This window comes from Bos grunniens, chromosome 3 (genome assembly GCF_055505025.1).
Source record: "Bos grunniens cultivar Pamir isolate PY7600 chromosome 3, Bosgru_T2T1.0, whole genome shotgun sequence".
Lineage (NCBI taxonomy): Eukaryota > Metazoa > Chordata > Mammalia > Artiodactyla > Bovidae > Bos > Bos grunniens.
The window spans coordinates 63063409-63085481 of record NC_141167.1 but is presented as its reverse complement, the minus strand read 5'-3'; the positions used below and the strand labels follow the sequence as shown (position 1 = coordinate 63085481).

At 36.7% G+C, this 22073-nt stretch overlaps 1 protein-coding gene across 6 annotated transcripts in view; it reads left to right on the top strand.

Moving 5' to 3' along the window:
* The window catches only part of ZNHIT6 (zinc finger HIT-type containing 6), a 61857-nt gene that overhangs the window by 33250 nt on the left and 6534 nt on the right, over positions 1 to 22073 (top strand). For 3 of the 6 annotated variants that reach the window (XR_015160375.1, XM_086390915.1, XM_086390914.1), the window contains 3 exons: positions 3522 to 3590; positions 4889 to 4969; positions 6532 to 6609. Coding sequence is in view for 4 of the 6 variants with exons in the window: in XM_086390915.1 (XP_086247041.1) it covers positions 3522 to 3590; positions 4889 to 4969; positions 6532 to 6609 (228 nt within the window). In the remaining 2 variants the exon portion in view is untranslated. The remainder of the gene's footprint in view (positions 1 to 3521; positions 3591 to 4888; positions 4970 to 6531; positions 6610 to 22073) is intronic. The other 3 variants (XR_015160376.1, XM_086390917.1, XM_086390916.1) reach the window with 1 other exon arrangement.

The following is a 22073-nucleotide window of genomic DNA, read 5'->3' as shown; positions in this document are numbered from 1 at the left end:
TTGAGGGAACAGAAGTCCTAATGCGTTAAGAACAATAATAAATATTTAAACCTCTATCCCAGTGGTTGTCAAAAATCATGATTTTGCCTCGCAGAGGACATTTGCAGTATTGGGGAACATTTTTAGTTGTCACAGCTGAGGGAGTGGATGTTGCTAGTGGCATCTCATGGTGAGAGGCCTGGTGCTAAATATCTTGCTAAACATCTTGCAGTGCGCAAGGTGATGTATCCCCACACCGTGAACCATAATAGAAGTATCTGGTCCAAACTGTCAGCACTGCTGAGGTTGAGAAACCCAGCTTTATCCTAATGATTCTATATCTTGGAATCTATATTTAGAAAATAACCCAAAACTCAGAAACAATTGTATGTATGCCTAGAGATGCTCACTGAAGCATTATTAATTTTAATCTTTTTTTTTTAACAAAGTATTCTTTCAGAAAACTTACAAACAAAAGAGAGGGGGACTCAGTCCCCCCCCAAAATAATGTTGTTGGGATTTTGATGTATGTATTCTTTGAAGTAGGACTTTTATCTCTATATGGGCTTCCCTGGTAGCTCAGCAGTAAAGAATCTGCCTGCAATGCAGGAGATGCGGGTTTGATCCCTAGGTCAGGAAGATCCGCTGGAGAAGGAAATGGCAGTCCCCTCCAGTATTCTTGTCTGGAAAAACCCCATGGACAGAGGAACCTGGTGGCCTGTAGTCCATGGGGTCACAAAGAGTCGGGCACGACTGAGTGACTACTTTGACTTTCATATAGTGACATGCTGCTATTCAGTTACTCCGTTGTGTCTGACTCTTTGCGACCCCATGGAGTGTAGCCCACCAGCCTCCTCTGTCCATGGAATTCTCCAGGCAAGAATACTTGAGTGGGTAGCCATTCCCTTCTCCAAGGGATCTTCCTGACCCAGAGATCAAACCCGGTCTCTTGCGTTGCAGGCGGGTTCTTTACTGTCTGAGCCACCAGGGAAGCCCATATCGTTCTATATACGTATGAAAAATGAAAGAGTTAATTCTTTCAGACTTAGAGATTTCATTGCCTTAGTCAGGACCACATCAATTTCAGGAACACTAAAGAACCACTTCAGAGGGAATTAATTAACTCATTCATTTCAGGAATTTTTTATACTGTACTCTTCAACCTTTTTGTCCACTGTCTCTTAACTTTTAGATTCCACATTACTGTTCACAGATGCCTCTTATACTATCATAAAGTGAAAACATAGAGGCAGTTTTTCAGTGACGTTAACTAAGTTCTCTGTACCAGAAAAGGTACATGATAGCCCCATCCCTGAGGCCATTCTTCTGTTTTTCTTTACTGTGATGTAAGAACAAGAACAAGTGGTAAAAAATGGGAAGCAGTCATAAATGTCTGGAGAGTCGATAAATAGATTTTGGCATTCTTCGTGCAATGGAATACTATGTAATGGTTAAAATTAATGAACTAATTTACATGTATCATCATAAGTCTCCAAAGCATAACATAAAGAGCATGACATGAGGTATTTAGAGTATGATAACATTGAAATAGGTGTTGCTATCACACAAAATATTGCATAGATATGTTTATATATGTATTAAAAATGTAAAACCATAAATGACAAAAATAGATACCCAACCTCAGGATAGTAATTACCTCTCTTAAGGAGAAGGGAATTGGATCAAGGACCAGTGAAAAGATTCATCAACCACATTTATAATCTTACATGTCTTAGAAGAAAGTATCTCAAGCATATAAATATGGCAACATGCAAGTTGGTTGACTATGTCTATGTTGAATGTTTTTATTCTTTTTTTGTTTTTAAGCTAAATACACTTTTCAGATTTGTTCATGTTTTAACTCGGGCCAAATATAAATAGATAATAGGCATAATTTAGCAATATATAATAAAAGAGTAATGAATGATTCCCATATAGCCACAACTAGTTAACTAAAACTAATAAAATCATTTCCAAGGACTTTTCTGTCTTTGTTTTTGGAATGTTAAGTACTTTCAGAGGGTATCTGGGGTCCACTGAATGTTAAGAAAGGCAAATGGTTCTTGAAATTACTCAAGCAACAGTTGCAGTGATTATGATTTACAATTCCAAAACATGACAAACTGGTAATCTTTCCTCTTCCCTCTGTAACTTAAATATATTTAGAAGGAAACCATATTGTACATTAAGATTAAAAAATTACTTTACTTCATACTAAGAAATGTGGTGTCTCTTGGCCTCTTGATACTGATACTATACTTACCTATTTCACAGATAGCAAATACTGCAAGATGTTTCATTTTAGAAGAATTCTTTATTTAAAATCAGTAACTGTTGTGTTTGTGTTCAGGTTTTTCTGTTTTTTTTTTTTTTTTTAAGTTTTCTCCTCTGAGATTTTAGATATCCAACCTTTAAATCAGTAAGGGATGCTTTACAACTTAAATCTATCCAAAAAAAAAAAAATTTAACATGATTGCTTCTTGTATAAGTGGCACTATCAAGTATCAATATGTGTTTCTCTAACTAGTGCCCAAAACTATCTTGTTACTGAAGAAAGCATCCATAAGCAAATCTGTGATAACTTACATTAATAGAAGGATTTTTACTTAATTTTATGTTAGTCTTCACACAAAAAATTGACCAAATCATATAAATGTTTGGTGGGAGATATTCTACCAGATTGTATTAAAAAAAATTATTTTAGATTTTGGGACCATGCTGCTAAGGGATATATTTATAGGAGATATTGACTATGGCTTGTACATACAGCTAGCAATAAACTTGCCGGTGGGTTGTTAGAAATTTATTTGCCAAGAAAGAAAAACATGTATAAAATGATCATGTAGTGAAGACATTTAAATTTCTGTAATGGATTGAATATTTTGAGCATTAAATGTTTTTAAAAAGGAATGGTCTCCAAATTTTGATGTATCAGATAGAGCATATGGCCATTTTTCTAAAATCACACATTTAGTGAATTGTTACAGTTGATTCTGTGTCAAGCCAAAGTTTAGACTAACAGCGAACAGACTAACTCAGAGTGCTTTCTGCTTAGCAACCAATTTGTTGTCTCCTGTTTTGCTACTGAATGCACGTACTCATGGCTCAGAAGTGTATCTGCAGCCAGCTGGTCTCAACTGGACAATACTTCATTCACCTAATTTCCAAACTAGTCAGGCAGAGACATCAGCTTTTTATTTTTAGTCATGAGGAAATTTATTTGTAAACTTCAAGTAGTAGCTCACTGATCTCAGAAGCCCCTGAACTATGAGAAACTGCCTTTTAATTCAAGAATGCGAAATCCTTGGAATTTCTGTTCTGCTTAATATTTTTTCCTCTTAAAGCCTCTTGCAAGTATATTGTTTAAAAAACATAACCTCTAACATTCTAGAAAAGAGAAAATAGCTTTTAGTATAAAAAAATTTTAAACTCCAAGAATACTTTTAGAATAATTATCTGAAAACAAAAATTTAGGAAGTTAGTTGTGTGTTCAGATTTCTGTTTTCTGCCTTTATCCCCCACATGATTGTTTTCTCTCTTAGAAAACAACAGTTTTGTTGGCATGTGAAGCTTCAATTTCCTCAGAGTCAAGCTGTGTACGTAGAAAAAAGGTATAGTATCACCACTTTCTATTCACAATTTACTTGTTTTCATTACGCCTCCGTATTTAAAATAAACTGTTAGATGTGATGTCAGTAGTAGAATGGATAACTAAGTATGGTATAGTCATACAATGAAATGCTACACACCACTGAAAATGAATCAACTACAATTACACACATCAACATGGACAAACCTCAGAAGTAATGTCTAGTGAGAAAACCAAGTTAAGGAAGAATATAAAGTATGATTTTTGTATGTAAATATGGAAAAAAATAAAAGTATACTTTTTAGGAATACCTCAATGGCACCCCACTCCAGTACTCTTGCTTGGAAAATCCATGGATGGAGGAGCCTGTTAGGCTGCAGTCCATGGGGTCGCTAAGAGTCAGACACGACTGAGCGACTTCACTTTGACTTTTCACTTTCATGCATTGGAGAAGAAAATGGCGACCCACTCCAGTGTTCTTGCCTGGAGAATCCCAGGGACGGGGGAGCCTGGTGGGCTGCCATCTATGGGGTCGCACAGAGTCGAACACAACTGAAATGACTTAGCATAGCATAGCATAGTAATGGTAGAACTCTGAGGAAAGTGATTAGCACAGAAATCATAATAGTGTTTACTTCAAGATGGGGACAGATGTGAAGGAGAGCAGCATAGGGAGAATCAGGAGGGCTGAATCAAGAGGAAACCTCTTCAGGCAGGTGGTTATACAGGAAATGAAAACTAATCCCAATTTCTACTATGATAAAATTACTGCTATTAACATCACAATGTGTCCTCAGAAAATACATTATTTTGGACATGAATATGTATACTCATAATTGGAATTAATTCACATAACAGTTGTTTATCCTACTTTTTTCATATTATGAACATTTTCAGATACCATTTAAAAATTTGAATGGTGGTATACTATTTAATTCCTTGGGTTAAGAAAATTTTAAAGTTGCCTTTTAAATAATGTCTTTAGCATATATTCATACTATGCATAAATGTCCTCTCTTTGTAATTGCCATATCAATTTTAGGGAAGAACTTTATTATTTAAGGTTGCATGACTGACTAACAACAGGGAAAGGACTTACATTTTACAGGTAGGGATATGTAGCACAGTAGTGTATATGAATATGTATGAGCTTTTTTCCTAAGTAATTTTTGCTTAAAAGGACATTATATTTTGCCAAGACTAGAATAAAAGGTCTATGTTCAGTTTTTTCTCTAAAGCCACAATAGTTAATAATTCTAAATTAACACCTTTAGTAGAAAATTATAAATAATAAATTTTGTTTTTGTTTTTGTTGGGAAGAGTACCAGATGATAAAACTATTAATGAAATCCTAAGACCTTACATTGATCCTGAAAAGTCTGATCCTGTAATTCGTCAAAGGTATGTTTCAAAAATCTTGTCACTTTCTGAAATTATTCTACATAATGAGGTGTGTATTATGTGCATATTTAAATAAAGCCATGTTTTTATTAGAATGTGATATTTTCATAGTTTACTTTCTGTCCCATTTCCTTGGGGTGTACTCAGGGCTTTGTCAGTCAGAGGTGATGTTTTGGGTGAGAATTTTGGTTATAGTAAAAATAACAGTACTTAACACTTTGTATTAATTCATTTAATCCTCACAATAACCCTTTAAAGTAGATTATTGCCATTATATCCATTTTACAGGTGGAGAAACTAAGCCTTAAAGTGGTTAAGTGACCTCATAAAGCTAATAATTAGGGAAGTAGGATTCAAATTCAGGCAGTCTGGATTCAGAGTCTGTACTCTTAGCCCTTAAACTAAACTGCCTTTCAAAGTTGAACTCAAAACTCTGAAAATTAGAGTTTCCAAGTAGTTAAAGACAGGAAATCCTGTTTCAGCCAAGTCTTCATAAAACTAAGTAATGTAGTTCTGCCTCCTGTCCAGAAATACATGGACAAAAATGGTTAACATAGCATAGTGGAAAGATTCAGTTATGAATATCTGCTTTAGAATAGCTAATTTTGTCTCTTATTAGCTATGTGATCAGGAGTCAACTTACTTACCTAACTTCTGGGCCTTAATTTTTTCCATCAGTAAAATGAGAATGATGATGTTTACTAGATAGAGTTGTTATGAAGCTTTTAAAAAATTACGTATATAAGGTTCCTGGTACAGAGTCTTATACATAGTAGCACTGAAAGAAGGAAACTGTTAGCATGTGAATGTGTTTCTGAGCAGGAGTTTCTTTTCACCAGGTGATACCTGCTTAAGATAGTCATGCTTGGTTTGTTTTAAATTTTAAATTGGGTGAATTCTAAAGCATCTGATTCAGTTTTAGTTAAATCTTATCTTCTGCTTTTCATAAAAAATGTTGACACAAACCCGATCTATGTTGCATACCATACAGTGTCTTTGGGACCACTACCATGTTTCTTTTCCTTTTACTGTAGTCGTTGTTTAGTCATCCAGCTCATGTCTGACTCTCTGCAATCCCATGGGCTGTAGCCCCCCAGACTCCTGTGTTTGTGGGATTTCCCAGGCAAGAATACTGAAGTGGGTTGCCATTTCCTTTCCAGGGGATCTTCCCAACCCAGGGATCAAACCTGCATCTCCTGCTTAGCAGGCAGGTTCTTTACCACTGAGCCACCAGGGAAGCCTTTCCTCTTGCTACGAACAATCTAATTGTTATTACTGGTCATATATTTAACAATAAGGCAAAATACCTGTGATCAAATTGGATACTTTTTTAAAAAATTAAATAAATTAGCAAGATTAATGTGTACAGAGAGAAGATAGATAATTTTTTTTACACTTAGATTGTTGGTTAGAAAATATCTTTAACACTTTTTCTGTGCTTGGATAGGTAAATTTTAAGTATTATAATCAGCTACTCATAGATGCTTAGTTTTCCATAGACACAGTTTTAAAATACACCAAAAAGCAGTTTTACTTCCTTTAATATGACTTTTTTATTTCAGGTTGAAAGCCTACATTTGCTGTCAGACTGGGGTCCAAATTTTAATGAAGGTAGAAAATATGCAGCAAAATTTAGTAAGGTAAAGTTGCTTCTCTTTCCATTTCTTTAAATGTTTTCTAATTCTGTAATACAACTAAATAGCTTGCTTAGTGGAAGTGGCTAGTTATTTTACTAATTATCTGGCTGTCAGCAAAGCCTAGGCTTTTAAAAATGAACTTCAAATTAAAATTTTTAGATAATCACACATCATAATATAGGATAAATGCAATTGAAAAATCACCCTGGTTAGGGACATGGAAGCAACCTAGATGCCCATCAGCAGATGAATGGATAAGAAAGCTGTGGTACATATACACAATGGAGTATTACTCAGCCATTAAAAAGAATGCATTTGAATCGGTCTAATGAGGTGAGTGAAACTGGAGCCTATTATACAGAGTGAAGTAAGCCAGAAAGAAAAACACCAATACAGTATACTAACGCATATATATGGAATTTAGAAAGATGGTAACAAAAACCCTGTATACAAGACAGCAAAAGAGACACTGATGTATATAACAGTCTTTTGGACTCTGTGGGAGAGGGAGAGGGTGGGATTATTTGGGAGAATGGCATTGAAACATGTATAATGTCATATATGAAATGAGTGGCCAGTCCAGGTTCAATGCATGATACTGGATGCTTGGGGCTGGTGCACTGGGACGACCCAGAGGGATGGTATGGGGAGGGAGGAGGGTTCAGGATGGGGAACACGTGTATACCTGTGGCAGATTCATGTTGATATATGGCAAAACCAATACAATATTGTAAAGTTAAAAAAATAAATAAAAATTTTTTAAAAATAAACAAAAAAAAAAAGAAGAAAAATCACCCTGGTTAGAATATTTTAAAATAACATCATGTGCAACTGAAAGGTTTTTAAATTCCATTGTAACTTATTTCAAGAAATATTCTGTACAGGTGTGTGTGCATGCATCCTCAGTCATGTCCAGCTGTTTTACAACTCCATGAACTGTAGCCCATCAGGCTCCTCTGTTTATGGAATTTCCTAGGCAAGAATACTGGAGTAGGTTGCAATTTCCTACTCTAAGGGATTTTCCCGACCTAGAGATCAAATCAAAGTCTCTTGCATCTCCCGCATTGAAGCAGATTCTTTACTACTGAGGCACCGAGGAAGCCTATTCTATACAATAGAGTTCCAATGTTCCAGGTTTTGCTTTAGGAATAAAAAAATTTGTGTGATAAACTGACCATTGAATATATCACAGTGGAAAGAACTCTACACAGAACGTGAAGAAAGCCAGGCTCTAACAAACATTGTGATTTGAGAGTTTTAATATCAGTAGGTTCTCTGTCCCTTCTTTAATGGGTTGATGAAGTAGACAACGTTGACAGATCTTTGAGAGTCCCTGCAGTGTGTCCTTAATAAGTGCCAGTTACGTGTGCATTACACTAAATTGCAGAACACTGATCTTTTAAGATCTGTGATGCTTTGCCCCTTTTGTTTCATTAACAAAACTACTAGATTCACTTCAGACTAAATATGATTGGTCCCGTCTGCTTGTATCGCTTAGAGATTTAAGCATCCAAGCTGTGAAAACAAAGCTGGGTTTGAATCCTGGCTCAGTCTGCTTCTAATTACATTAACTTGAGTAAATTACATAGCCTAACTGCCTTAGTTTCCTCATCTCTAAACTGGGGGTAATAATAATCAGGTTGTCATGAGAGATTGAGATAAATATTTAGCACATGGTAAGTGCATGCTTTTATTATTACTATTGCTACTATTGCTGTTATTACTACTGTTACAACAGATAAATGGATTCTTACAAACATCTTCCAAAATTCAAGGAAACCAAAATTCCTTGAATTCCTTACCTATTATAAAAGGTAAGGTAAATGTAAGATACTGCATAGTTTAAAGTTTATAATATAGGATAGACTGCTTAGGCCCAGATAAGTGTTCATTTTTGACTTGGAAATACATACTGTTAATCTGTGAAGAGAGAATGGGAATGGTGATCTCAGCTTGTCCTAGAGGACAGAGTTTTCTTGGAGAGTGACAGAAATGCCTGGAGCATGACACAACCCAGAGGGGAGCAGTTGGTAAAACCTTTTCAGGAAGTTGCATTAGAAAGAAATCCGAACATAGCAAGACAGGAGGATACAAGTGAGATTGGTAGATTGTATTTTAACAAAGGACCAAAGAGGATAAACCTTCACCAAAAAAGGTCAAAGGACTTACTGCAGTGAAGATCAGATGACCTAATTCAACTTCTCTGGGCTCCATTTCCCTGTAAGAGCCTTTAGTTTCTCTTATGTTATGGCTTTCCTTCTTTAGAAACTTAAAAAGGACTTCTATTGGGCCTTGGATTAACCTTTTTAATCCCCAGAGGGGAGACAATGGTACAGTAATAAAGTAAAAGATGAGTAGTATTGACTTTAAGGAATATCTAGAATACTAAACCCAAGCCAAACTGAGTAACATGAAAAGTATTCTGACTTTCCCTTATCTATGTAGGAAAACATGTCCTCCAGATTTCCCCATTTGAGTTGTTTACTTAAACTGAATAATATATGAAAATGCTATCAAAGAAGAGGAAGCAGTAGCTTACAACCAAGGTCTAAGAATTTTGTTTTTAAAAATTGCCATGCTGCGTAACTTTGACTAGTGATGTTTTTCACTTTAAGGCAATAATAATGTTAGAAACTCTTAAGTGAGATACCTTTTATCCTGAAGGTGGACCTATGTTGGGCTAAGGTACATCCTTATATCTCTGACTGTTAAGTCAGCCTTAAGTATAGTTATCCTAATTTCTACAAAACTCCCTAGTTTTATTAGTTTCCATGCAAAGAGTTGACTCATTGGAAAAGACTCTGATGCTGGGAGGGACTGGGGGCAGGAGGAGAAGGGAACGACAGAGGATGAGATGGCTGGATGGCATCACTGACTCGATGGACGTGAGTCTCAGTGAACTCCGGGAGTTGGTGATGGACAGGGAGGCCTGGCGTGCTGCGATTCATGGGGTCGCAAAGAGTCAGACACGACTGAGCGACTGAACTGAACTGAATCATGAATAATGAAATTTGATACTATGGAGATACATTTAGAAGTATATTTTTTTTATTAAATATTTTTAAACCTGTGTTCATCACATTATACATTCATAGATAGGCTAAGATGAGCGTTTACACTTCATTGTATACTTAATTACAGTTACACCATTAAAGGAAAGTACATTCAGAGAACATCTAAGTAAGATTATTATAGGTTATAAAATGCAGGCTTCTAATTTAAAATAAGGAGGATTTTATTATTTCCTGAAAAGTACTTAGAAGACTGAAACATATTTTCCTTGTGGCTTTCTGATTTTAAATATATCATACGATTTATAGCACTCCAGTAACTTCAGAGTAGTCTTTTGACCAAATACTTGGTATTGGTGATTTCCACTGGTTGTGTTTTTCATTCTTAGAGGGTTTATGACAATTGTCCCATTATATAACTGATCAGCTAGAGCAATCTTAAATTTTCCCATGCTTTAGCTTTACTTTATTCAACTTCTATGTTTGGATTTAGGTGATCATAGAATGTGTATCTCACCCTAAGGAATTTGTTACTCTTTAGGCATTTTCTTTCCAGAATACACAGGATTGAATTTGTATCTTCTTATAAAAGTAAGTAGGCTTCCCTTGTAGCTCAGTTGGTAAAGAATCCACCTAACCTGAGTTCGATCCCTGGGTTGGGAACATCCCCTGGAGAAGGAAAAGGCTACCCATTCCAGTATTCTGGCCTGGAGAATTTCATGGGCTGTATAGTCCATAGGGTGGCAAAGAGTCGGACACGACTGAGCGACTTTCACTCACTCACTCACTATAAAAATATGTCTACTTAAGTAAATCCATTCATTCATCCAGCAGACACTTAGTGAATACCCATTGCGGTCCAGGTGTTAATAAACATTAGACTGAGAGCAGCAAGGAAGGGGAAGGCAATGGCACCCCACTCCAGTACTTTTGCCTGGAAAATCCCATGGATGGAGGAGCCTGGTGGGCTGCCGTCTGTGGGGTTGCACAGAGTCGGACACGACTGAAGCAACTTAGCAGCAGCAGCAGCAAGGAAAACCATTCTTGACTCTGGAGCTCACATTCCCAGTGGAGGAGAATTCATGTAAGATACTCTCTTGCACATCATTTCTCACCATGTTTCTGTTTTCAGAGAGTAAATGAGTGTTTTGAAGCAGAAAAGGCTATGACAGTAGTACCAGGCACCATCAGAGGCAGCCATTATATTGCTGCTAACTTATTAACAAAATAAGTTAGAATACTCCAAGCTTTGATGTAGTTCATTCAGTTGTAATTTTTCAAATCTATTATATTTTAGACCTATATTTTACTATTTACTTTCCATAAAGACTTATTTATTTTCCATAAAGAAATTCAGATGCATTTTCTATTGTTTTATGTTTACTTTGTTGCTGCTTTGATGTTTATATCAGATCCTGATTTTGATAACAATGTAGTTTAAGCTGTTGTGGGATGAATTCTTTTCAGATTTACTCAAAAGCCATTAATTAAGCACATTTACTCTCCTTGGCCTATAAATTACAAAATTGGAGTTTATATAGGACTGAGTAGGGTACAGTTTTGTTGTAATGAAGAAAACAGACATGAAGCAAAGTTGACCGGGGTGCCTGGTGTGGATCTGTCTTCTGAGAGATGGAGATAAGGTCTGGAGAGGGTTAAGGCACATTGAGTTTCAAGTAGAAGTGTCATCATTTTCTCAGTCATTACTTTCAAAAAGAATGGCCTTTCTATATTAATCCCTTATTACTAAGCACCCTATTTCTGTATCCTTTGAGCCTCAAAAGCTTTTTATAGATTCCTGCATTCTTGTCTTAACATTTATCTCAATGAAACATCCCATATGGTGATAAACTCCCTTTTGAAAACAGTGGCTGCCATATGCATCTTCATTTTTATATTCCTGAAAGTGCTGAGTCAGTGACTTTCCCATAGTAGGAATTCAGTCTTAACTCTTTTAATAAGTAGTGTGGTGGTGGTTTAGTTGCTAAGTCATGTCCGACTCTTGTGACCCCAGGAACTGTAGCCTGCCAGACTCCTCTGTCCATGGGATTCTCCAGGCAAGAATACTGGAATGGGTTGCCATTTCCTTCTCCAGGGATGTTCCCAACCCAGGAATCGAACCCAGGTCTCCTGCATTGCAGGCAGATTCGTTACCAACTGAGCCACGAGGGAAGACCCAATAAGTAGTATCAGATCAGATCAGATCAGTCGCTCAGTCGTGTCCGACTCTTTGCAACCCCATGAATTGCAGCACGCCAGGCCTCCCTGTCCATCACCAACTCCCGGAGTTCACTGAGACTCACGTCCATCGAGTCAGTGATGCCATCCAGCCATCTCATCCTCTCTCGTTCCCTTCTCCTCTTGCCCCCAATCCCTCCCAGCATCAGAGTCTTTTCCAATGAGTCAACTCTTCACATGAGGTGGCCAAAGTACTGGAGTTTCAGCTTTAGCATCATTCCTTCCAAAGAAATCCCAGGGCTGATCTCCTTCAGAATGGACTGGTTGGATCTCCTTGCACTAATTCATTTAAATATATGTGTGCTTGCTATGCGCTAGGAGTTGATACCACTTTAAAGCAGGGTTCGGACAGCTTTTTTGCGAGTGGCCAGGCAGTACAGTTGCAATTGTCAAGCTGCCACGGTAGCACATAAACAGCTATAGACAGTACATAAATGACTGTCTGGGTATGACTATAAGACCTTATTTACAAAAACAGACAATGGACAGAATTTGGCCTGCTGACTGTATTTGCCAATTCCTGTGTGCTTCAATTCTCAGTTCTCTAAAATGAGAGAGCAAGATAGATTATTAAAACAACTGCCAAGTATAATGTAAAGTTTCTTCAGAAAAAGCACTTGTTCAGAGAACAGGCTTTTTGATATGTAACCTTGACCTGAAGTATCAATAGGTTAAGACTGATCAAGTCTTTATTTTTCATTTATTCAGTTAATATTCATTGAGTCCCTTCCATATGCCAGCACAGTGCTAAGCCTTAGGAACACATAGACATCTAAAAGACTAGCCCTCAAGATGCTCACAGTTGAGGAATGAAGATAGGTATGTGGTAAATGGTACAATACATATGTATTTAATAATACAGCATAGCAGAAAACATGGGCATCTTTGCCTGTCAGTTTTTGATGGGTGCACAGACCAGTTGTCTTCACTCTACTTCCAAAAATCGACATATAGAGCAAGGAGTTGAGACTTTAAACCCAAACCAAATTAAAATATTGTCCAAGCTTTGATTTCATGAATGTCACAGAAAATGTTATTACTCTTTTGTGGGGACTACCTATTGTACTGGAGAAAGCAATGGCACCCCACTCCAGTACTCTTGCCTGGAAAATCCCATGGATGGAGGAGCCTGGAAGGCTGCAGTCCTTGGGGTCGCTGAGGGTCGGACACGACTGAGCAACTTCACTTTCACTTTTCACTTTCATGCATTGGAGAAGGAAATGGCAACCCACTCCAGTGTTCTTGCCTGGAGAATCCCAGGGACGGGGGAGCCTGGTGGGCTGCTGTCTCTGGGGTCGCACAGAGTCGGACATGACTTACAGAGATTCTATTAGTTGTTTCCTACTATGCTGGTTGCTGGTTGTAGTTAATAATTTCAGAACACTTTTTTCTTTTTTTTAAGCAAAAAGCAACCAGCAAAAGAATGAGCTATTTCTCTTGGATGATTTTATTTCCATGCTGAGAGGATGTTTTTTAAATAAAAAACTAAAGGTACTTTACTTTCTTTGGATCTGTAACTTGAAATATTTAAAAATCATTTACTGTGAAGTTGAGGTAAGATACTTTTTCCTATGCCCTTTTAGAGAAATTGGCTTTGCCTCCATAAAGGCCTCAAGTGAGACCCTCCTGACTTCTTTTTTTTTTTTTTTTCTGACTTCTTTTTGATTTTCACTAACACCCACCCACCAGGAAGCAAAGACCCCCTCCCCTCAACTACTACCTTAAAGCAGAGTGACCCCCCAGCTCAGGTTACTTGCTCAGATTCTCACTTCCAAGACTCTGAATTCTGCCTGCAAGGCACCATCTCTCAGACTTTGTTGATTCTGAGAACCTGGTCTTTTGCCTGTGTCACCTCCTCCTGGTCTCTCCTTGCTTTTCACCTCGCCCAGACACCTACTGGAGAAGGCAGTGGCACCCCACTCCAGTACTCTTGCCTGGAAAATCCATGGACGGAAGAGCCTGGTAGGCTACAGTCCATGGGGTCGCTAAAAGTCGGACACGACTGAGTGACTTCACTTTCACTTTTTACTTTCAAGCATTGGAGAAGGAAATGACAACCCACTCCAGTGTTCTTGCCTGGAGAATTCCAGGGACGGGGAAGCCTGGTGGGCTGCCGTCTATGGGGTCGCACAGAGTCAGACATGACTGAAGCGACTTAGCAGTAGCAGCAGACACCTACTGGCTGATTTTGCTCCCTTAGCATAAGCATCTCTCCAACTGATTATTTAACCTGTTTCTTTTCTCAGAACATTGCTTCTCAGATTTCAGTGTCCATCATAATTATCTAGGACAGATGAAAATGTTGATTTTCAACCCGCCTTCAAAGTTCTGGGTTTAGTCAATCTCACACAGAACCTGCATTTTTTAGTCTCTGCCTCCTAGGGGACCCTGACAGAAGTTATCCCTGGAACCACACTTAGAAACTCTGCCCAGAATGGTAAACTCCTTGAGGACATTTTTAAATCCCATACAAGTGTCTAATGTGTTTTCTATATAAAAAGTATTTGGTAGATGTTTATGCAGTTGAGTTGTTGAAGTTGTATGTAGAAATGTGTAACATTAGAATGAATTTTTGAAGTCAGATTTCTACATCTTTAAAGATAGGGTCTGTACCCTTTGCCTAATCGAACTAGTAATAGGAAACTAAATCTAATTTCAGGCTTACAGAGAATGATTGAAAAGTATACTCTGAACATATTCTAAATAAAAAATTTATAATATACATGTTAAGTTAGGATATTTAAAAAAAAATATCCTGCCATTAAGGAACTGAAGACCTTTGAACTTAAGATTATTTTGATAATAATGGTCTAGAATTAAATATATATCAGAGAACATTAAAGGAATTCCAGGATTGCTAAAAACGGCATTAACTGCTTTCAGATGCCTTGTCTTATGTAAATAGCCAGAGACCGGTTTTGCCTTTTAGTTAGATCCACTGAAAATAACTGTGATGAAGGAAGGGTTAGTGACTAACAGTGTGCTCTCTAGATGAGATTACTTAAACTTCCTTTTGTTTCCCTTTTGGAATTTAATTCTAGTAATGAATTCTGCAGAGATAAATGGGGGGAAATCACTTAATCTAAGACAGTTGTAAACAACCTTGCAGATTAGTAGAAGATGCCATCATCAGCACTCACTCATCTCATTAAGAGATGCATTCCCAGTAAAATTGTACTTTAAATGTTTGTAATATGTTTTTGTTTTGATCAGTTTTGTACTAATAATAATTAAAATTATTCTATCCAGAAGAAATTTTAACACTTAAAGCCTTAAGGTCATAGATAATAAAATGAAATTTTTACCTAACATACACATTTTTGTTACAGGGAAGTATAACTGGGTGCTAAGTAAAAGGTTTTCAAGCATGAATGTATTTAGGATAAAATTCTGTGGAAAATTGAAATGGAAAGACAATCAAGGAGAAAGAAAAACCATATAAGATTTCTAACTATTAAGGAAGAACTTGTTCAAACAGTTTTTAAGTTGGTGATACTGGTACCATTCTCATTTTATTTAAATTCCGGTGAATTTACTTAAGAGTGATATAACATTTTCATTTTAAATTATCAGTATGTGCACTGCCCTACAAATTATGTTCTTTATAATCTGTTTAAACTTGTGAATAAAGATTTTTAAATGAAATTTTAGATGTCTGTTCTAAAATGTACAAAGGTATCTTTGTTTTCTAAAATTATTTTAGTTATGATAAGCAGAAAAGTGTGCAGAACGTGCATAAGTTTTCCCAAATGGAGACATACACAAATGTTTGCTGCAAGGGTGTTTAAAATCAGAGTTAAATCTAAAGGCTGATGGATGTCTTTATGGAACATATAAGTATTAATGACACCCTTATATTGAGTGCCTCCTACTGTTTTTTAAGTACTTTGTTAAGCATTTTATACACATTACAATTATGTTACACAATATATGCCTTGGGCTTCCCTGGTGGCTCAGTGGTAAAGAGTCCGCCTGTACTGCAGGAGATGAAGGTTTGACCCCTGGGTCCAGAAGTTCTCCTGGAGAAGGAAATGTCAACCCATTCCAGTTTTCTTGCCTGGGAAGTCCCATGGACAGAGGAGCCTGGTGGGCTACAGTCCATCGGGTCAAAAAGAGTCGGATACGACTTACCGACTAAACAACAACATACGTACATTATACATCATAAATATGTTTCATTACCCAGAAAGCCCTGACTGCAAATTTGTAACCACTAACTATTAAACCAGAGTACACGTTCTTGGAAGATGTAGAACTCAACCCCAGTTCTTTGTTACCCATTGCTGGGATTATTGATTATTTTCCAAAGTGAGAATCATAAGCAGGATGAGTACGTGCTCAAAATAGTCTTAACCGTTGGCCACATTTTGGATCTAGACTCTAGAACAGAGGAAGCAAGGGATCATTTCAGAACTAGAAAATGTTAGAATCAACCTGAAGAATGTCTGCACACATAAAGAAAATATGTAGCACAGGTTGCTAAATACTTTCATCATCTCACAACACATCCAGTGATGAAATGGGTTTCATGTGTGGCATTCTGCTTGAGACAGTTTTATGATAAGAATTGTAAACGTAGCTTTAGAGAAGTTTACTCTTACTTAGCTCCAGGGAAGCTGAAACTCAGCTGGATGGATGAGTGGTTGAAGTTTCAGCTGCTGTGAACTTGTGAATATTAATTTGAGAGACTGTACAGAAAAGTTGATCCAAAATGATATGACAGTCAAAGTCTTATCAGATGATAAGCCCACGGTTTCCATAGTAATGATCTCATTTCAACTATGTACTATTTTGATTATTGATTAAGAGGATTATGTAAAACATAAAAAGTTTTCTCTAAAAACTTGGAAAATAAATTTTAACTCTCAGCTTGATGTTAATCCACTAATTTTATCCATTCTAGTTACATTACATAATAACTTGTACCAAATTTTATATATTCTGCAAAGAGAATAACAACATATTAAAATTTCTAGGTGATTCATTTTAGCCAAAGTACCTCATCTCCTTTTCAACTAGACTTCTCACTGAAATTCATAAGTACCAAAACTGAATTCTGTGTGTGTTCCCATATTCTCTATCTATTAATATCTTGTGGAGAAGGCAATGGCACCTCACTCCAGTACTTTTGCCTGGAAAATCCCATGGATGGAGGGGCCTGGTAGGCTGCAGTCCATGGGGTCACCAAGAGTTGGACACGACTGAGCGACTTCACTTTCACTTTTCACTTTCATGCTTTGGAGAAGGAAATGGCAACCCACTATCTTGTACATGTGTTTCTTCCTAGAAAGCCTTCATCTTTTCATCTCTAGTGAATACCTAATAGTTCACCATTGTATTCCCAGTTCTTGAAACAGCAACTGGTACATGGTAGACCTTAGTAAGTATGTGTTGAGTGAGGAATAACCAAACAGACAAATGATTCTATGGTGTAGTTAATCCATGAACTACTTAACATTTAAGCAAGTTATTTGGAGGAACATGATCATATTTTCCAAAGTGATACTTCCTAATGAAGACTGAAGGTGTATAAGACTCTTGCATTTAGTCTAGCACCAGAAGAAAGATATGCTTTGTTAACAGGAGAAAGGCTACTTAAAATTCCCTGTGTTAATTAGGAGAAAATCCATGCAGGGGGAAGGATTTTTAAGAACCAATTAAGGAGGGAAGGAGCTCAAGTTAGCAAATGAAGTGCCTAGATACTACAGGCACCTCTGCAGCCTGAAAGAACATTTGGAGGTGAAGGTTTATTGAGTATCTACTTAGGTTTAGATTTCTATCCTGACACATGTCCCAATGAAATGTGATAGCTTGTTTCTTTAACTGGCACTTCCAATAAACTGTAGGGTTTACTTCTGTGAACTTCCATTACCTAGGAGACTATCTTTGTCTTAGTGTTAGTCATTCAGTCATACCTGACTCTTCGACCCTAGTGGACTGTAGCCCTCAAGGTTCCTCTGTCCATGAGATTTCCCAGGCAAGAATACTGGAGTGGGTTGCCATTTCCTTCTCCAGGGGATCTCCCCAGCCAAGGGTTTGAACCTGTGTCTCCTGTATTGCAGGCGAATTCTTTACCATCTGAGCCACCTTACATGGTAGATACTAAATAAATATTTGAGGAATTGATTAATGAATGAATGCTAGGGACTGTTTACAACATTTTCATGTGCATTAATTCTAATGAAGCATGTACTGTATCTCTATAAGATAGGGATCGTGGACTCTGAGAAATTGAGTTACCCAAAGAAACCAAATTACAGTTACAAAGCCAGGATTTGGACTCAGGTCTTTTTGTCTACAGAATTTCTGCTTTTTTCTACTGACTTGTCCATCATATAAATGATGAATATAATTCCTGAAAAGTATGTTATTTCCCTGCTAAAGATGCAAAATTACCTTTGAAGTACAAAGTCTTATTACTAACACTAGTTTGGCAAGTTACGTTTTAGAAACATTTTCACCTATTAGATTTAATCTTTACAAGCTAGCTGATGAGCTAGATAGCTTTTACAAGCTAGATAACTTTCATCATTATACTGATGAGGAAAACTGAATACTCTTGAGAAATCAGAGCATATAAGGACCTGTGATAAGACTGGAACCCAAGCCTTCTAGATTTACAAGTAATTGAGCTTACTACTAATTGCATCTAGAATAAAAGCCTTGTAAAGCCCTCTTTAAAGAATGTTTTAAATTGCGTAGTTGGTCAGTTTATTTCACTACATCCATAGCTTTCATGTCATCAATAGACTGGGATCATCTACCTGTGTGTTTCTGAGCTGTAGCGCTTTATGAATGGAGGCAGGTGTCTGCACTGCCCCCACTCATGCCAAGTATGTGGAGTCCTCATTTACACGTTTACATAAATTACATAAAAGTCCCAAAACGAGGTGCAGCAAACTACTGGTTCAACTACTGTTATATTTTTAATATGAAAACTAAGTGAAATTAGGTAAGAAGAAAATTTGACTTTGGCAAAACCTGTTTCTAATGTGACATGGACAGTTTGAGTTGCAAAAATTGTCACACGGGAGTATCATCTGGAGAAATTTTAACTAATGCCTTTTTCTTTTAAACAGAAGAGTTAAAAAAAAAAAATGTCTGACCCCTGTATTTAGTTTGGTTTTACATGTGTTAGTTTGAATTTATGTATCCTTTTTTCTCCTACTCTGGGTCTTCATTACCTATCTGGTTTCTTTCTTCCTTTTCATTTGGATTTTAAAAACTAGTTTGTTCACTTAATCTGTTCTCTTTCTCCTCTATTGAAAAAAGTTTAGTACTTTAAAATTACTTATTTTAAAGGAATTTGATAAGTATGAATCTAAAACATTTAGTTTATAATTTATTAACTTTACTGAATTCCGGAGAAGGCAATGGCACCCCACTCCAGTACTCTTGCCTGGAAAATCCCATGGATGGAGGAGCCTGGAAGGCTGCAGTCCATGGGGTTGCTGAGGGTCGGACACGACTGACCGACTTCACTTTGACTTTTCACTTTCATGCATTGGAGAAGGAAATGGCAACCCACTCCAGTGTTCTTGCCTGGAGAATCCCAAGGATGGGGAAGCCTGGTGGGCTGCCATCTATGGGGTCACATAGAGTCGGACACGACTGAAGTGACTTAGCTTACTGAATTTAGTTTATACCAAGATAAGTCATACTTGAAAAACATTTGCCTATCAGATAACAATAAACTGATTTATGTTAAAGCTAAGTTTTTTTAAACACCAAGAGATTCAACTGTGTACAGTTTGCACTTTTAACCTAGAAACCTAAATTAAGAAATAATACACAACTATGAAGAATATAGGTTAAGTGCTGCCTTTTGTAGATAAATATCAAAAAACTTGCACAGTTTTAGAGCTGAAAGGATCTTAGTGATCACCTTATCCAATGACCTTATCTTGTAGTGGAAAAATTCTGTGGCCTCGGGATTGCTATTGAACTGTTAAATTTGGAGAATATTCTATTTTAGTTCACCTGTTTTTTAAGGGGGTGAAAGGGAAGATGATCTAAAGGTCGTCAGTGGTTAGATAGGAAATAGAATGGTTTGTGACTCCTCTCTCTTTTTTTTTAAATCTGTGTCTCCTTTTGAGTTATGGGAAGTTTAAAAAATCCTAATTTGCTAATAAAATGCAGAGAAGGAAGTTCAAGAACTTGGCCAGTTTCTTTGAAAATTAGTAACAGAGCTAAGCTTAAAAGCATACCCTTGAATATCAGTCCCCTTTTACGTATATGATGTCAATCACTTAATACCTGTTTAGCCTCCTGAGCTGTGCTGCCCTTGCAATGCCCCGGTGAAGGTGCCTACAGCTGGGTCGGCTAGTGAGCCTGTGAGAGTAATAAGCAAGTGAAATAACAAGAGGAAATGTCTAAGAGAGTCCCTAAGGGAAAAAGAAAAGACAAATGTTGGTATGTTAATTCTTTCAAACCCAAGTAGTTTGTCTTGTGGTAGTAGAACCCTTTTACTAATGGGAACACCAGAGTTCGTGAAAATTTCAAAAAAAGATGAAGCTTTCACTTGGGATTCAGTGACTTAATGGTTTGCAAAGGAGCTGACTCCTAAAGGTTTTGGGCAGAGCCAAGCTAGACTCTACAGCTTGCCTCAAGATAATGGAAACAGAAGCATTCAAAGTAGTTACAGCCTCTTGGAAGTAAACGTAATACAAAACAATGATTTGAAAGTTGTGAGGAAGGCTATGAGGCTACATTTAAAAATGCAGAATGCATAAAAAAGTAAGTGTTTCAGTGCTACATAAGTGCCATTCTTCATTATTGAAAATGTTGACTGTTTTGAACTAAAGTTTCTGTAAGAGTGCATTGTTATTTTAGGTAAATACAACTGTAAAACTGTGTTCACAGATTAAGTAAATGAGTTAACAATTTCTGTGTTTTATCATTTAGCCTTTGTAATAACTCTCTGAAGTGATACAGTTATTATCTCCACTTTCGAGCATGGAATAGGAATTAGAGAAGTAACTTGTGAAGAATCACAGACCAGTAAGAGATGGAGCCAGGACTTTGAGTGTTAGACTCCAAACCCAAGCAACCAGCAAAAGTTACTGCCTCCTTTAACTAAACCCCAGGTCCACAAAATGTTACCACATTTATGTTTAATAGCCTTTCTTTATAAAACAGTTTACATAATTTACTTCCTAATTACTGGCAAATATTAATGGTAGACTAAGAGTAACCATTAGTAAGAAAAATCAAAGAAATTCAGAATTTCAGTGAAGTCTGACCTCTTTTAAGTGACAGACTGGAAAACAGGTCTCCAAGCTGATTGATACTCGATAGCAATATTGCTATGATAAGTTTGCAACATCTTTTAGTAAACACTAAGTAAAATTCAGTGATTCTAATTAAAACCACACAACATACCAGGTTTATTTTAATTGTTTCACTTTGGAAATCTAGAGAAGCTTAATGAAGATTTAATATTTTACAAAGAAAATACCTAAAACATTAGATATGAACTGAAAATTTTTTACCAAAAATAATTAAATATGTAGAAAACATTCCCTTATTTGGAAAATGTCTCTTAATAGAAGCCTTATGATTCAGTTAAAATGTACAGAAGATAAGTTACCACAAGTGTTTGTAGGATGCCACTTGAAAACTTCCTGTTTGAAAGTTCAAGTCTTACTTTCTCCTGAGAAAAATTGAGTTACATCCATTTTATATTTTACTTTATAAAAGTTAATTGTATACTTCTATATCTAATTCAATCTCTCTTTTTTGTATAATCACTGTTAACTTAAAAAAAAATATGGCTTTTTCAAATGGAAATAACGTGTAAAAGATGTGAAACATTTATTCCTTGAAGGCTGGAACCACTTTTAAAATATCGGAAACACGTCTGTATTATATTACACAGGGAAAAGAATGTATGCGTTCTGTGGCCTATGGGCACGAGGGTGACTAGTTTAGGAAAACTGAGTGTTTTGCATTTCAAGTTTCTTTTCAACATGTAAAATATTCTATGATTCTAAAGTGAAGAATTTAATTGTGGTCATGCAAAACATAAGTAAAGTTTTGGTTTTACAGCTGTTTTCTCACTTGTCACTCATTTCTTAAAAAGAAATCAGTTTTTGTAGTGGGCTCAGCTTTGCATTTTGTGAAGAAATTGTTTCCCCTCAGTGAAAAACTAGTGCATGGGACAGAGTTAGCATACAGAGGAATCACTGCACCAAGAGTGTAGTGTGCTGCGTGTCTCAG